The 17,855-nt window shown below is 39.1% G+C and overlaps 1 protein-coding gene and 1 pseudogene across 3 annotated transcripts in view; one reads left to right on the top strand and one right to left on the bottom strand.

The window, feature by feature from the left end:
• Positions 1 to 985: 985 nt before the first annotated feature.
• LOC138390378 (dynactin subunit 4 pseudogene) lies at positions 986 to 2,335 on the top strand (annotated as a pseudogene).
• Positions 2,336 to 4,600: 2,265 nt separating this feature from the next.
• The window catches only part of FMO5 (flavin containing dimethylaniline monoxygenase 5), a 28,615-nt gene continuing 15,360 nt past the window's right edge, over positions 4,601 to 17,855 (bottom strand). Inside the window, exons 7-9 of one of the 3 annotated variants that reach the window (XM_069480744.1) lie at positions 16,296 to 16,648; positions 10,288 to 10,360; positions 4,601 to 4,937 (exon numbers count right to left, since the gene is read on the bottom strand). In XM_069480744.1, the coding sequence (XP_069336845.1) occupies positions 4,877 to 4,937; positions 10,288 to 10,360; positions 16,296 to 16,648 (487 nt within the window). In that variant the 3' untranslated portion in view covers positions 4,601 to 4,876. Of the gene's footprint in view, positions 4,938 to 6,967; positions 8,112 to 10,287; positions 10,361 to 16,295; positions 16,649 to 17,855 lie in introns of those variants that run through there. The other 2 variants (XM_069480743.1, XM_069480745.1) reach the window with 2 other exon arrangements.

Here is a 17,855-nt window from a genome sequence, read left to right as displayed (position 1 = left end):
GTTTAAGCCATTGTTTGGAGTTTTTTGGTTATATGTAGTGGAACCTAATCCTAACTGATACGTTAGATTGATGAAAGTGTTACTCACATAGATGTTAACATCAGCTTCAGGAGTAGTTATCAATATATAGAGAGGCAGAGAGCTTGGTGCTAACATCTTCACTAAATGAGGAGGAATGAGCAAGTCTGTAAATACCTTCAATTTGGAGAGATTGGGAGTGCTTCACAGGACCTGGGGAATTTGAGAAAGCAAGGAGAAACAGCAATGAGGATCAGGGCAGCACGAGGATCAAGGAAGACATATATGTCACCTTCTTTCTGTGTTAAGATCCTCACTTTTTAAGTCCTGTGTTTGAGGAAATTAGTTATAGATGGAACATACGGCTTGTGTTTCAAGCCACAACCGAACATTAGAGGTAACATACTGACTGAGATCAATGACTCAGAATATTTTTTGGAAGAACGTGCTTGTTCCCAGAGACATTTCAAAATGTTAAGCACCTTTTGATCTTAATCACTTTTTATAAAAGTAGTATTCACTAGTTGATGTAATCCTTTAAAAATCATGTTTACCTTTCATGTTGAATTTATTCATTAAATTAATTAATCCTTAATTTAATGAGGTCTTATTATGTTCCAGGCACTACATTGGGCACTAAGAACATACAGATTAATTACAAAGTATCTTCATCCAAGGAGTCTACTAGCTTAAGGAGGAAACAGGTGAGAGAACCAATTGTTATTATGTAGTGTCATGAGGATATTCATCAAACATAATTGAGGAATATACTAGGTATAATGAGAACACAAAGGAAGGTCACCTATTTCATATTGGGGACCAGGAAGATATTCCTGGAAGAGATAACAGGTGAACCACATCTTCAGGATAATATATAGGTGTTAGCCAGGTGGGCAAGTGGAGAATTTTTCAAGAGGAGATTACTGCACAAAAATGTGTGTAGAAGCATGGGTCCTCCCTCTCCAAGATGGCGTCCTTCCTGCAGTCAGAGAGGGTTCTCCATCTAGTCCAGGGAGAAAGGGTTTGGGCCCCACTCTCGTAGCTCTACTGCTGCTGCTATTGTAGTGAGTTGCAGCTGGAATGTGTGTCTCACGAGGTGGGCTCTCATTGTCCAAATTGCTCAGAAGATACGCCATCGGCTAAAGCCAAACTAAAAAAGAATAGATGTGCCAACTGCTTTGACTGTCCTGGCTACAAGCACACTCTCTCCATCCAGGCAACAAATATCTTGACACAGCTTCCAGATGACCCAGTCAAGACCACCATGAAGAAAGCCTATTACCTGTCGTATGGATTTTGTCACTAGATGTCCAGAAATGTGGGCATGGCAGACAAATCTGTTTCTAGTGGGGGTTGGCAGGAACCTCACATGCAACAGATGAACAAATTGATTGAATATTACCAGCAGCTTGCTCAGAAAGAGAAAGTTGAGCAGGATTGTAAGAAACTGGCATGGTGCAGAAAGTATATGCCTCTGGCTTTTTCAGACAAATATGATCTTGGAACCAGGCTTCAGCAACCATGAGCTGGTACATCCATCAGTACCCTTGCCAGACTTTACCTTAAAGAAGGAGAGGACCAGAAAGAGATAAAGATTGAGCCTGCTCAGGCTGTAGATGAAGTGGAACCTCTACCTGAAGACTATTATACAAGACCAGTAAATTTAACAGAGGTGAACACCGTTCAGCAGCATCTCTTACAGCCTGATTTCCAACCAGTCTGTGCTTCACAGCTCTATCCTTGCCACAAACATCTTCTGATCAAATGGTCCCTGCGTTGCTGCAAATGTGAACATAATTTGAAGAAGCCAGAATTTAATCCAACATCTATCAAATTCAAAACCCAACCAGTTGCTGTCAGTTGTATTCCAGAAGTGAGAATCATGTCAATTCCCAACCTTTGCTAGAGGAACGAGAACCCAGGTCCTCTCCAGTGGAGACCCTCACCCATGTGACTCTGTTGGGGTGTGATTAGGGAGACCCTACTAGCATCAAGAGCACTGCTCAGGTGGTGGTGCCTCACAAGGATCTTGTTTTCACTGGCAAGGACTTAGCCTCAGAGTACAATGAGTTGGCAGAACCCTAAGACTTTCAGGATGATCTTGACTTTATAGCCTTCACAAAGGCCAACAAAGTGGGCATTTTCATCAAAGTTACTCCACAACATGAGGGCGAAATGATCATGTGCTTCAGGATGAAGCATGATTTTAAAAACCTGGCAGACCCCTATCTTCCTCACTGAAGAAAGTGACCAGGGCACAGAAGTCATCTGGCTCACCCAGCATGTGGAACTCAGCTTGGGCCCACTTCTATCTTAAAAGGTTCCACTGGCGAGGTGGGCGGATCGTTTGAGCTCAGGAGTTCGAGACCAGCCTGAGCAAGAGTGAGACCCCGTCTCTACTGAAAAAATAGAAATTAGCTGGACAACTAAAAACATATATAGAAAAAATTAGCCGGGCATGGAGGCGCATGCCTGTAGTCCCAGCTACTCGGGAGGCTGAGGCAGTAGGATTGCTTGAGCCCAGGAGTTTGAGGTTGCTGTGAGCTAGGCTAATGCCACGGCACTCTAGCCTGGGCAACAGAGTGAGACTCTGTCTCAAAAAAAAAAAGAAAAAAAGGTTCCACTGGCAGGCAGATCCCAAAGGACAGGGTTACCATAAACCTGAATGGGGAAGCCACTGTTTCATTCGCCTATGTTTATAACAATGTCCCCACACATTACTGAATCCTATTCCTAGGAAAGTGGTAGGATAGGCCAGGCATTAGGAACACAGGGTACCTGCTATTCCTCTTGCTCTCACCTCCGTTGACCCCTGTAAGTCTGTGTATTCCTCACTGAGCTCTGCACGGTGAGTAACAACAGTGTAGCTCCATTCCAGTAAAGGGGATGGCTGTTCCTTGGAGTGGCATTAGATTTACCACCTGAGAAACTCTGACTATACTATCTCTCGATCTCATCTCACAAAGGATCACAATCTCACGGATGAAACTTAAAAATGATAACCCAAAGGTGGACCTGCTATTAATAATCCAGCATTGGTCTCAATTTACCAACTGCTCCCTGCGTTCTATTAAGTATAATCTTACAATCTAAAACATGTCCCCTCACCTTCATGGCTCCCATTTTGCCATAGATTGCCATTTGACAGAAAAGTACAGTGTCACATTGTCTTCAGTCTTGTGATTGGAGAAACCTGTGAAATTTTTTTTTTTTTTTTTTGTTTTTTTGTTTTTGAGACAAAGTCTCGCTTTGTTGTCCTGGCTAGAGTGAGTGCCGTGGCATCAGCCTAGCTCACAGCAACCTCAAATTCCTGGGCTTAAGTGATCCTACCGCCTCAGCCTCCCGAGTAGCTGGGACTACAGGCATGCGCCACCATGACCAGCTAATTTTTTCTATATATATTTTAGTTGGCCAGATAATTTCTTTCTATTTTTAGTAGAGACGGGATCTCGCTCTTGCTCAGGCTGGTCTTAAACTCCTGACCTTGAGCGATCCACCCGCCTTGGCCTCCCAGAGTGCTAGGATTACAGGCGTGAGCCACCGGCCTGAAATTCTTAAGGTGCTCTCATTTGCCCTTTTTTTTTTTTAATATAGGACATTTATTAGTTGCTCTTAAATTCTTTCCCAGTAGAGCATGGAAATTTTTCTTTTAAGAAGAATTTGAGAAGCAAGCAATTATATGTCATGTCAAGGGGATAGCAAATTCCATTCGTTTAAACATTGCCACAACATCCAGGGATTATGCTGCCACAGGGGCAATCTTTATAATGTCTTACTTTCTACACCTTCTCCTCTTTAACTCAAGTTGTTTTGAGTATTTGGGATCTGGAAAGAGCCCAGAGAAAACCTGAGTGGATACATTCACTTCTGGAATGTAGAAAACATTTTAAAATGCTAGATTTTTAGCATGATCTGAACTAATGTTCTTTCCATTAATTTGAAGGGGAAATTAACTATTACAATCTCTTGAATCCAAAACTGGATATTAAAAGAACTTTTCACCTTTAAAAAATGTGTATAGAAGCATGGAAAACATGGCACTTTGGGAAATTCCAAGCAGGCAGTCTGGAGGATGTTTATGTACTATATTACTATTAACAGAAGTAACAGGGCACAGACCCAGTATTAAGTAAATTTACCTTACTTATGCATGTACCTGTCACTGATATACCATAAATTTTGCTAGTAGGGACTATTGGCATAATGCACTCAGCTACAAGAAAGAATTAAATGACTTTAAGAAGTTGTGTCTTTTCCCCTTATATCACCATTTCCCACCCTCTACAACTATAGTCTATATTTATTCAGCAAAGGAAACAAAATTTCTGTATTAAGTTACATTATGCTCTATTAGAATAACTTAATTTGTATAATAATCATGGGAAAAAATAGGGATTTAAATGACTGGTACTACCTAATATTCTTCCTCCTCTGAGAAAATTCCTTGAAACTATAGCTCTGGGTCAAATCCTGAACCCAAATCACCCTGTGTTTCTTCTTCTTCTTCTTCTTTGTATTAATGTTTAATTTTAGAATAGGTTTAGATAAAAGAAAACTTGCAAAGATAGTTCAGAGTCCCTGTATACCCCACACTCAATTTCCTTTATTGTTACCATTTTACGTTACTGTGGTATATTTGTCACAGCTAATAAACCAATATTGATACATTATTAACCAAGATGCATATTTTATTAATATTCCCTTAATTTTTATCTAAAGTCCCTCCTCTTTTTTCTGTTCCAGGATCCAATCCAGGACACTTTATTACATTTAGATGTCATGTCTCCTTAGGCTCCTCCATACTGTGACAATTTCCCAGACTTCCCTTGTTTTTGATGACCTTGGCAGTTTTGAGTAGTCAGGTATTTTGTAGAATATTCTTCAACTTTGGTTTGTCTGATGTTTTTCTCATGGTTAGACTGGGTTATGGTCTTTAGGAGGAATATCACACAGGTAAAGTGACTTTCTCATCACATCATATCAAGGGTGCATACCGTGAACATGACTTATCACTGTTGATGTTAATCTTGATTACCTACGTAAGGTAGTGTTACCGGATTTCTCCACTGCAAAGTGATTTTTTCCCCTTTTCCCTACGATATTCTTTGGAAGGAAGTCACTCTATATAGCCCATGATTAAGAAGTAGGATATTATGCTCCATCTTCTCGAGGGCAGAATACATAAAATATTTGGAATTCTTCTGCATGATAGATTTGTCTGTTCCACCCCATTTATTAATTTATTCAATCATTTATATCAGTATAGACTCATGGTATTTTTTATATTTTATGTTATAATCCAATACTAGGTTGTTTATTTTATTGCTCAAATTATTCCAGCTTTGGCCATTGGGACCACTTTGATTGAGATGGCTCCTGTGTCCCTTTGACATACGACATTCAGTTTGCTTTTTGAGCACTTCCTTACTCTCTGGCGCTATAAGAATATATTTTTTGTAATCACATTCAATATAATTTGGAAGATGCTATAACCTTTTAATATAATTATAAGAGCGAGATATGGTAAACCAATGATATTAGTAGACTTTCATCAGTAATGAGGGCTTTGTATCTTGAGTTGTTTTGAGTTCAATTTTCTAATCACATCTTTTAGTTTGGTTTAGAAATTAACCAATGATTTTTTGGTAACCTTACATATTATAAATAGAATGAAGGTGTTAATGAATTTAGAATTAAACACTTTTTATTTAAAGAGGAAACTAAGATTGATAACTAGGAATTATATTATCAAAGGACTGTTAATTCAACAAATTTACATACTGAAAGAGAGGCAATTTTCTATGTTTAAAGAAGGAAATTAAAAAGAAGCAAGAGACCTTCAATTTACTTTTAAAGAGTAATCTGCAGATTAAAAAAATATCAGGTTTGGCCGGGCGCGGTGGCTCACGCCTGTAATCCTAGCACTCTGGGAGGCCGAGGTGGGCGGATCGTTTGAGCTCAGGAGTTCGAGACCAGCCTGAGCAAGAGCGAGACCCCATCTCTACTAAAAATAGAAAGAAATTATATGGACAGCTAAAAATATATATAGAAAAAATTAGCTGGGCATGGTGGTGCATGCCTGTAGTCCCAGCTACTCGGGAGGCTGAGACAGGAGGATCGCTTAAGCCCAGGAGTTTGAGGTTGCTGTGAGCTAGGCTGACGCCACGGCACTCACTCTAGCCTGGGCAACAGAGTGAGACTCTGTCTCAAAAAAAAAAAAAAAAAAAAAAAAAATCAGGTTTATTTTAATAAATGATAAATTCCCAGTGTCACAAGGATTGAGGAAGGAAAAAGACCTCAGAAGCAATACCAATTCTCAATTCTCTAATTCTCAAACGACATTCCACAGGTAAATAGGCAAAATGGCAGGCAATTGTCCAAATAGTTATGTGATTAGGAAGAAGTTGTAGTTCTCATATTTCTGGTTCTCTTATGTGTATTTGTATTAGGAAAGATAATAATTTCTAGTGTTCTTTCAGCTGTTCAAAATTATGCTATTGTTAAGTAATAGGCAGCAATCCAGAAATTTACAAACATATTGTACAATAGCTACTTATGAACCTACACCAGGTACTTTCATACCTTTCTTCGTGGAGTTCAGTATGCCTGACTGCTGACACTTAGTTAATTTCTCCATGAAACAAAAATAGCAAAAACTTCTACAGAAGAGAAAACAGAATCGGCAGCAGCACTGGGATGTAAACCTAAGCCCCTGCTTTCCATTTCAGTTGCTCTGTTTTTCAGAACTACGCTGTCTGACATAAGAAAAACTGGTATAAGCAGAATGCCCCTACATTTAGTTAATATCATTTCTAATTTAGCACACAAGTGATCTTTTCGAATACTTATTACTTAGACTCCATGTAAGGGAGTGGGGAAGGGGAGAAAGCTAGAGTAGAGGCAGATGAATCAAATCACATTTGTAGACTACAGTACAGCAGTCAGTGTATTTCCTAAGATAAAGTCCTGTTGGATCCTATTATGGGAACTAAGAGATAGAAAAAAGATAAGACAGCTAATTTAAAAATCCCAAACTTCTCAACCAAGTTGAATCTATTGGCAGATGCTGGATTATTAAAATGAACTATGAGCCTGGAAAGTTGAAGGTAGTTTCTTTATTGAGAGAATAAAAACATGTTGCTTAGGGAAAAGGAGTAAAAATGGCCAGGTATCAGGTATACTAGTGAATAGCAAGTGAAACAAAATGTGTGAAGTATCTATATGTCTTATCTTAGATACGTACAACTATTATAAGACCATTATTTTCTTATCTCTCAGGAAACGTACATTTAGTTATCATATTAAAAACAAACAAAAATTGAGCTTTTAATAGAAAACTAAATCCCATCAGAAAACGAGTTACATGGAATAAGCCATTTCTTATACAGAGGCTGATTTACACTCCCCACTATAGTATTTGATAAACAAAAACATTTATTAAGCACCCATCACATGTCAAGAACTCTGCTAAGGACATACAAAGATGACTAAAACACTACCTGAGCTCACAGTCTAGGGATTATTGGAAGGAAAAAGCTATGAATCATGAGAGGGAGATGAATCAATATAAATGAAAAACTGGGATTTCACTGTAGGAAACATAGGAAAGAGGATAAATGCTTTTAAAAGAGACATAAAAATAGATTTCTAGACAGTATGAAGGTGAGAGTCATACAATTTGTTAGGTTCTGAAGGCATCTCTAGATCAAGCTTCCCAGTGAGAAATGGGGCAATGAGAATGTGACAGCTAAAAATAAGCCATGATTATAGCAAAGAAAATAGCAGCCAGCATAAACTTGCCCATTGTCATTGTTAAGGTGGTGGAATTACTCCTTTCAACTATTCTTGTCATCATAGGCTTCCTGATACGATCATCTGTAGTGAGGACAGCTTTTCGAGCCCCCTCCCACTTTCCAGGGCCCTGTAGACGATACTGGATTGGAGTACAGGGTCCCCGTAATAAGTATAATGCCAACTTGGGGTCAGTGAAGGCCAGAGATAGCAAGTTGGGCCTGACCCCCACCAAATCAGCAAGCTCTTCCATGGTATCTATATAATCTCCCTGAATGGTGTGGCGTTGGCTCTCCACATACCTGAAATAGAGAAGACAGAAGCCATGGCATATCAACAATTCAATCAATCAATCAATGCTTTCTGAATGCCTGCTATTGGCTCAATATTGGGCTAGGAGCTGTGGAAAATAGAAAAGAAAGATATTTGTCACTGTCCTTAAGGATCTTTTAATATACTAAAGGAGATGAAACAGATATACATGAAACAGAGAAGAACATAAGATCCTTAGTAAATGATGTGGTTTTAGACTGCTAATAGAAATGTAGAGAGGGGATAGTAAAAAGAGAGCTATCATAGTTAGGTTCTTAAAGGATGTGGAAGATATAGATAAGATGAGGAGTAGTTATAGCAGATCCAGATACAAAAGACTCTGATATTGTGAGCAAGGGAGAACCTACCACAAAAATTCCCAATTATTTGGGATCCTCAATTATTTTCTGAGGGCATTGTAGAAGAGTCCAGAGAACAGGACTTCCCAGGGCCAATGTTAATTTGGAATCCTGAAAGGATGAGGGAGGATGACTTATCCCACAAGAGGAAGTGACCCTCCAAATGGAGCCAGATGGAATGATGATACCAAGTTCAGCTTTGAATAGTCAAAAGGACTTTTTATAGGGGAAATGTGGTTAACAGTGATATATGTGTGGAAGGAGTGGGATTTTTACTTTCTGTAATGAAAATAAAGAACAGTAGGACAGAAAGGAAATAAGAAAAAAACCAAATCAGGCTGATTGAGATTGAGGAATCCAAGAACAAGGACAGGAAAAACTGATAGAAAATAAATTTGAGGTAGAACTGGTGAGGTGGAATTCCAGGCGAGCTGATAGATGTTAAGTGAAATTTGTTGAAAGGGGACCAGATTTAAAAGAGAAGATAAGACAGGAAGAATTTGAGAGCTTTCCCTTATGGAGGTTACATTGGCTCAAGGGATTGTAGGCATGCATTTATTTATTCTATAGCAGTAGGTCAAGAGCTATAGTACTCATGAAGGTTTCACAAAAGAGATTCACTAGTTCCTGCCTTTAGGGCTATTATGAGGATTGAGTAAGCTCATGCATATAAAACACTTAATGTGTACACATAGTCTGCCCTCAATAAAGGTTAAATTATATCCTCGGGGACCACTCACAGTCAGAAGGTGGTTAGGCAAAAATGAGTCAAAGGAAAGAGAGAAGGAAAGTTGAAATAAGATGGTTTAGTGCCAGAAAAGAAAAGAAAGCACTACAAGAAGGAAGAAATGTTTAAAAGCGCCAAACTCAATAGTGGAAGAAAAGTAGAGGAAGGAAAATGAAGTTGGTCACGGATGACCTTCAAGAGAGCAGTTTCAGGAGTAACGATGGAAGTTACAATGCACGAAAGGGTGAGAATTTCAAGCACAGAATGTAGAAAATTTACTGCAGAAGTTTGGCAGTGACAGGAAGTAGGAAAATAGGAGAATACCTGTAAAGGGTCATGGGGTTAAATAAAAACTTACTTTCTCCTCTTCCCAGATAGGGGAGAATTATGCTAGTATAATCAATTGAAGAAAACTACTTCTTTAGGTCTGGAATGATTGTACCTCTAACTTTTCCATAGAAATTTAGGAACTTAACATCAACTTCAACTTTGTCCAAATAAAAAACACCCAGTGATTGAGCTCAAGTTCTGAAATTCAGACTGCTAAATTACTGTTTTCACCAAAGCACTAAGCAGCTGGCTGATGTTACCATCTTCCCAAATCATGTGTACTACGTACACCATGAGCTCCTGTGACCTGAGTTTGCTGTCACATGATGACAGCCAGCAAAGTGACCACTGCAGATTATAAATCTACCTATAGATTTGTAACTTGACCATCTCTACCTCTCCTTAATTCACTGTTACTCTTCCTTCCTCTGGAAGCTCTGCTAGCACTACAGTAATCCTCATAAAAATAATATGCCTGCCATGTGCTTTTCCTACTCAACTTTCCTTGTAGGGCCTAAACATAGGATTTTAAACACTTTTTTAAAGCTTTTCTCTCCTTTCCCATTCATATTGAAACTACTGGTGCTATTTTTCCATTCTACTGTTACAAACCATTATCCCCTTTTTCCCAAAATATAATCTAAATCCTGAAACCAATATGAGGAAGGTAAGGGTAGTACAATATTGCTCTTATTAAGAAATGGGTAGAAAAAGTAGCTATATGTCTATCTTCCTGAGAGAATTTTTTACCTTTTTTCAATTTTCTCTTGAGCTTTAGATATTTCTGCCATCATTTCACTTTGTGAGGGCAATGTCTTTAACCCTAAAGAGAAAAATCAAAATTTTAAGTGTAAAATTACCTCGGTAGGAACAGTAGTCCTATTAACAATGATTATGCTATGGAGAATTCAAAGAAATACAGGATGGTTTTCCGTACTCAAGTGGGTTACAATTCACTTGATCACCTTATCCTATCACCACAACAACATAATAGTAGTAACATTTGTAGCTTATTCTGTTCCGCTTTGTCTTTGGAAGATATTTCTCTTACTCTGCCTTTCAACCAATACCTGCCTCCTCCTAACATAGTCTTTCAATTGGAAAATGGAAGAGGGACATGAGAAAATGATAGCTGACCTTAAAAGTATATGGAAAATGAGGTACAAAGTGAAAGGGCTGGGGAGTGGGGAAACACACCTGCACTTTGCTCTTGATAACAAAGTGGCTTTATACCACAGAGAGAGAAGGAAGTAAAAATAAACTCTCAATTATGTTTTATGCCTAAAGTCCTATGGAAGATAAGCCTTACCTCTAAACTGTTTTATTTGGAAAGAGTAGGGCGTAAAGCCAAGGGTAACTCACGATACCCAATCTTGACAGACAAATTTAAGCTCACTGATGCACAAACAGTTCCAGTAGGAAGAATTTTACACCAAGGACAGGGCTAGACAAAGGTAGTAGTATTGAAGTCAATATAAACAACTCTAAGCAGTTTTGTGCCCAGACATCTAGGCACTCTGCCATGTAGAAAATTTTAGCCACATCTAATCCACTCCATAAAATTCTGCAATATAGAATTTCAGGAAGGGAATATATCCCACCTAATACAAGCCTTCTCTCTACAAACACTCTGACCAAAAGGTTATCTCATCCCTCCTTAAGCATCTCTGGTGTTGGGGATGCATTACCTTCTGAGGAGGTGATATAATCATTTGGCTGCTCTAGTTGCTGGGACATTCTTCTTTTTATTGACCCCCAAATCTGCCTCTATGCAACTTGCACCACTGGACCTAGCTCTGCCTTCTGGAGCCACAGAGTTTAATCTTAACACGGCCTTTGAAACTTTGGAACACAACTATCATAACTCCTTCATTCTTCTCATTATCAGGCTAAATGGCACAAATTACCCATAGAACAGGTTTCACATTCTCTGCCATTGTGGTTGCCCTTCTCTGGGCACAGCACACTCTAGTAAATATCCTGGAGTGTCCCTCCTAGAATATGGGACTCAGAAAATCCAATACTCTGAAATAGCCTTCTGTGTTCTTCCATATGTTTTCTCATTTTAGCCATGAGAATTATTACTCATCTTCATTAATCAATGAGGAAACACTGAAACGCTTCATTTGAGATTAATCACAGGTCTCCTGGATGCTCAAGAAACACATTTTGAGAGTTGACTTCCAAATTACTTCTCATAGCACAACCATAAGTTTTGCTTCTATTGGCTAGGAACATTATGGTGGAGGACGTCTATTTCTTGGCTATAAGAGGCAGCCAATTCATTTACAAAAAGAAAACAACAACACCCTACAGATGGGGTGAGGAGGGGAGAGGGAGAGAGAGAGAAAGAGAGTGATGTAATATCCTGTGGTACAGTTCTCTCTTAATCCATAAATTCTGTTCTTGCAGTGTTTGCTTGTTTAGACACTTTTTTTTTTTTACCATATTTCTCATCTCCTTCCTTCATATCTTGCATATATTCCCAATTTAAATTAATGTCTGGAGCACCTGAGCACATTCTTTTCTCTGTCTCATCCCCAACATGCATTCTGTCACCAAATCCTTGTGGAGTTTCATTTAGATTTGCCTCCTATTCCTTTAGATTGTTGTTACCTTGGTTTAACACATTAACTGCCATGTAAATTGTATTTAACTCACTCTAGTTTTGAGCCCGGGCCCTTGTGGAGTAAAACCCTGCAGTTGCTTCATGTAAATCTTACTTGCTGATGTTCTTATTGTTAATATTGGCAATTTAATTCTAAAAATGTGGATTACATTGCACATAACTCACGCACAGAAAACAATAAAAATAACAAATTAGAAAGGATCATTTTGTTTTAATAAAACACCATCACCCCAGGGAAAAAACTTTTTTTTCTAGTGTGGCAGTTGATGTGTTAAAGCTGTCGTGATATCGTACTTGGACTTTTACCACAGGCTCTTAACTGACCTCCTTCCCATTCCACTCCCCTCTAATACATCTTCTAAATTGCAAATCTGATTTAACTCTTCTCCCAGTTAAAATCCTTCAGTGGTTCTCTATCGCATACAATAAATACAGACTTCTTTCATGGCACCCAGGGATTTTCTTAATATTGCCTCTCTGAATGTCTCCAGTTTCATTTTCCTTCATTCCTGTAACACTTTATTTTCAAGCATTCTGAACTACTTGCAGTTCCCAGAACTCTATTCGTTCTGTCATTTTTCTCTAACTTTGCATAAATATAATATTAGTGATTTTTTTCCTTTCTACGATTGGGATTTCCTTGTCTTTTTAGTAAAATCTTATGTAGTTGTAGAGAGAACTGGGTACTTATTGCCCATTGCTCCCATGGCAGCTCCTCTGCCTTGCTACTGGAGCCCCTGTGTAAGTAAGATATGACAATATCTGCTGAGTAAATGATCACATTAAATGTCTATTTACTTGTCTGTCTTCCTTGCTTGACTCTCAGTTCCATAAAGATAGGGCTTTTCTGTTTGGTCATGCATGCATCTCTAGCACCTAGCAGAGGGGCCTGGTCCATAGTAAGAAGTCAGTAAATGTTAGCCGAACAATGTTGTGAAGACCAGTGAGGAACTGAAATTCAGAGATTTTTCAAGGGGCCCAAGACAAGGTGGGAAGGAAGAGAGCCTGAATTACAGTTCTGTGGGAGCAGTGCTTTTGGTCTACTGCTTTGGCCTAAGGCAGGTTGTCTTCGTGTAATCCACACTCACCCCTGCATGTTTCAGTGTAAAGGTGAAAAGAGATATGGCTGCCACTCTGCTCTTCCAATCTAGCCAGGATTTTTTTTTTTTTTTGTTGAGACAGAGTCTCACTTTGTTGCCCAGGCTAGAGTGAGTGCCGTGGCGTCAGCTTAGCTCACAGCAACCTCAGACTCCTCGGCTTAAGCGATCCTACTGCCTCAGCCTCCCGAGTAGCTGGGACTACAGGCATGCGCCACTATGCCCGGCTAATTTTTTCTATATAGATTTTTAGTTGTCCATATAATGTCTTTCTATTTTTAGTAGAGACGGGGTCTCGCTCAGGCTGGTCTCGAACTCCTGACCTTGAGCAATCCACCCGCCTCGGCCTCCCAGAGTGCTAGGATTACAGGCGTGAGCCACCGCGCCCGGCCCCCTAGCCAGGATTTAACATGACTGGAAATGAGGCAGTTCGTAAGCTGAGATCCTCAGATGAGAAGTTTCTACTTCAGCAATTAGAACTTCGTTTATGTCAAGGCTAAACTGGTGTTCATTTGAACAGACATGGATTAGATACCTCCTACGTGCTAGGCACTGGTCTAGGCTTGGAATACAAAGGCAAATTAACATGATTCCTAGAGTTTTCAATATATTATACTACTAAGGGAGGGAGGAAATGTGCACAGGCTTTTTTTTATACAAATATAAGGTAAAGGGAGGGTACACCAAGAAGAAAGGACAACAGAAGCAAAGGCACAGGACTCGGGCACCTACCGTGTTTGCTGCTTACATTTTCCAGTGCATCTAGAAGACTGTAGGATGTATGGGAAAGATTAGTGAAAGATGGGCCTGAAATTTCAGTTTGTGCCCAATTTGTGAAGTAACAACATTGGGGATGGTGTGCTACGACATGCTTTCCTGTGATGCAGAGGATCGGCATGACTTAATATGGGAGAAAGAAAGTTGCCAAATGAAAGTAGAACACTTGCGAGGGCTGCCAAAGAAGCATAGGAAAAAGAAGCTAGGTTTCAGTCAAGGCAAGAAGTGAGTTCAGTGTTCTACAAAAGGGTAGAATATTTTCTTGACAAGAGAACAGTGAATACATAGAACAGAGGAAAAAGGAAATGAGGCTTAGTAGGGGAGGGACAGGCTAGGGAAGGGGACAGGCTTTGTTGGACAGACATGAAAGAATGGGAGAAACCAGCTGGTCATAAGGGTTTAAAACTGTCACAGTAAAGGTAGAATGGAGGGAAGAGAAGGCAAGGATTTGGTAGGTGGACAGGTGAGCCATGGATGGAATAAGCTCAGGGTTCCTGTTGGAAGTTTCATAAGGTTATAGGGATTCTTCTGAAGATTTCTTCCTTGCAATTGTTAGAAGAAAGCTGGAGAAATTGGTACTAGGCTTCTGCTAGCACAGAAAACTGGGCTTTTTGCATATTTTCCCTAAAATCCCCTAATCCCACAGCCACAATGTGGCCTCTTGTAAATACTCATTTTCCCTATTCCTTTCAACAGTTCACTTGGTCCCGGAAAAGAATCTCAGTCACTTAAAGTATATTAAGATGCTGCGGCCTGTTTTAATGAACCTTTCTCCCCTTACTTAATTGACCCAATTAAAAGATCCATTTACTATGACCAGAAGTAATCCAACCTGATGGGTTGTTTGCATTATATTGCTTGTCTAATGCTCTCAAGTAGTACATCATTTACTGGATAGGACTGGAAGGAATTGAGAAATGATAGAAATTTGGGGAAATTTGGAAAGGTTTTTGATCTATCAACTCTAATACCGTTGCTTCTTTTCTTCTCTGCTATTATCAAGATTTTTGCTAGAGAAGAGAGAGCTGTACTTCCAACAGGAACTCTGAATAGTTCTAATGAAATATTAGTAAGGATAGCAAATTTTATTATAACAATGATAGAATCAATGAATTTCTTCTTTAGAAGGAATCTTAAAAGTTATCTGGTTTCTCTCTATTCTGAGGCTCGCATCTACTCCATACATCCCTGGCCAAATGGCCATTCAGTCACTTGGCATCCTTTTCCTATTCTGCTTGGATTCCTCACAGTTTCAGAGGCAGCCCATTCCATCTTGAAATGGCACTGGCTGATAGGAAAAAACTTTTTGGGTTTTTTCTTAATGTTAACCTGATATCGTGCAACCTTCAAGATTTCACTCCTCGGTTCTGGTTTGACCATTTGAAGCTATACTGAGTAAATCTAATCTTTCTTCCATGGGCCATCCCGTGAATCTTGTCTTCTGCAGGCTAACCGTTTCCAGCTCCTTCAGTTGTGCTCCAGATGACATGTTTTCAAATCCCTTAAACCATTATTATCTCTATCCTTATTTAATTCACTCCAGCTTCATTTTAAAAATATGTCTTTGGGTATAGTCTGACCAGTTTAGAGAAGAACAATTGTAATATTCTAGGACATTATAATTTTTTAATGATGCTATATTTGATTATGCTTTTGAGAAGCCATGTCATTCTGTTGACTCATATTGAGACTACTATCCCAGGCCCCCCCAGTGTTTTCTTCATGTACTCCTAGCCAAAACTGAAAGAGGGGAGATATGGGGAAAAAGTAAGGATTTAAGAGATTGAATATTCTACATTATGAACTAGTCTCCAACCAGGTGTTCTTAATTTTTGGCTGAAATCAAGTTATACTATTTCTATATTTGACTTTATAATGAAAGAAGACAAATTTCTTTTACTTCAAAATATATGGCAGTTGTCTAAAACCTAGATGAGTGAATTCTAATCCGGAATGTACTTTGGAATCACTGGGGAATATTTTTCTTAATGATCTTAAGCCTGTCCCAACCCAGACTTAAAGGAATGGGGTCAAAGCATGCCTAGCTTGGAAAAATTTCCCAAGTGATTCTGGTGTATGTCCATGGTTATAAATTACTACTTTCAATTTATTCGAAAGTAAATTTACCAGTACTAACTTTGTGCTAAGCACTGTTATAATCATACAGTCTCCAGCCATATATTTAAAAGCAAGTACACAAACAGAATTAAACTTACCATCAAGTAATGAAGTAGTCAATTTGCATGGTCACTTACCTTTAAATACTTGAGTGGCCCAGCGTCCTTGGAGCTCTGAAATGGGCATAATGGCTCCCAAGGGCTGAATCAAGCCTATGATTGCAAGAGTTGGCCTTTCCAGGTTAGGAGGGAAGACCTTTTTATACAGGGATATCTTGTTTTTGACCACTTTGACAGAATCTTCAAGAAAAGGAAAGGCAAAGCTATAGCCTGTGGCAAAGATAACAGCATCAATGTCATCCTCCCGGGAGCCATCCTCAAATATGGCAGCTGTCTCTGTGAATTCCGTCACATTTCCTTTCACTTTCACCAAGCCAGAAATTATACGATTTGGCAGGTCATCATTTACTGTTGGATGCTGACTCAGAGCTCTGTGAGTGGTGATAAAGACCAAGAGAAGGAGAAATGAGAGAGAGAGAAATCAGTATCATGTAAATAAAATTCTCCTTTGGTGGAGATAAACAATATGCCAATGGTCTCCCCCTCAGTCTATCCATGAAATTTGGGAAAGGTCTAATTTACTCCAGTTTGGCACAGATCAAGATCTCAGAGCTGAAGTTGAACCCCAGATGGCATTGAAAGGGAGGATGTTGGACAAATGATGAAAGAAGAGTCTTATTTGAGGAGTGACTATATGGTTTCTCAAGTAACAGTAATGTCCTGGGATATAATAAGGCCACAGGCCAATAGTTTCTATCCACATATCAAGAAGACTGGAAGAACTAAACTATCAATATTCTGTTCAGTTTCATTTCCAGTTTCAAAGGCCCAAGAGCTAGACTTAGACTATCATTATCCAAACTGTGTAATAAATTACACATGTATAGCAATTTACAGTTTATAAGTTGCTTTTATATGCATTAACTTATCTGACTGCCACAAAACTCTACAAAGGGAGCAGGACAAGGATCGTTATCCAGGTTTTATAGATGAGGAAACTGAGGCCTAGAAAAGTTAAGTGACTTGCCCAGTGTTACACAAACTAGGATTTTAGAATTTATATTAAAGTAGTTTTCAATGAACTCCCTTGGGATACTTTTGGGCCTGTCTCTGTGTTTTCTAGAGACAGCATAGGATAAGGGTACAAATAAATAAATAAAGCCGGTTTCCAGTGTCTTGGATCTTTCTAAAAAGAGGTCTTAATTCCTGAATCCTAAATTAACTCTGATTCCTCAGCCCATCATCTTCAGACAGAGTTGGCCTAGCCTCAGGAGTATTATATGTTTAAACAACTATTACTGGTTTGTTGCATTTAGTTATGCTTTGACTTTAACCTTTGGGTAGATTCTGTTCTGCATTCTAACCTCACGATTTCATCTTTCTCTCCAAACTTACTACTTTTCACTAAAAGTACCACCATCCATACAGTTGCCCATGGCACAAAACTGTGAGTCAAAGCTTCTGGTCACCAAGCCTTTTCTCTTTCTTCCCTGAGGTCCCCAGAATAGTTTATCTACTCCCTATCTCACCTGGACAATTACAGTTGTCTTTAGGGCCCCCTGTCCCATCCCTATTCATCATTTTCAGAATGGGTCATTCTAAAATATACTTATTATGTCACTCACTTTGAATGGCTTT

The sequence above is a fragment of the Eulemur rufifrons genome, chromosome 8 (assembly GCF_041146395.1).
Source record: "Eulemur rufifrons isolate Redbay chromosome 8, OSU_ERuf_1, whole genome shotgun sequence".
Classification (NCBI taxonomy): Eukaryota; Metazoa; Chordata; class Mammalia; order Primates; family Lemuridae; genus Eulemur; species Eulemur rufifrons.
The sequence above is the reverse complement of the archived record's forward strand: the minus strand, read 5'-3'. Positions and strand labels throughout refer to the sequence as shown.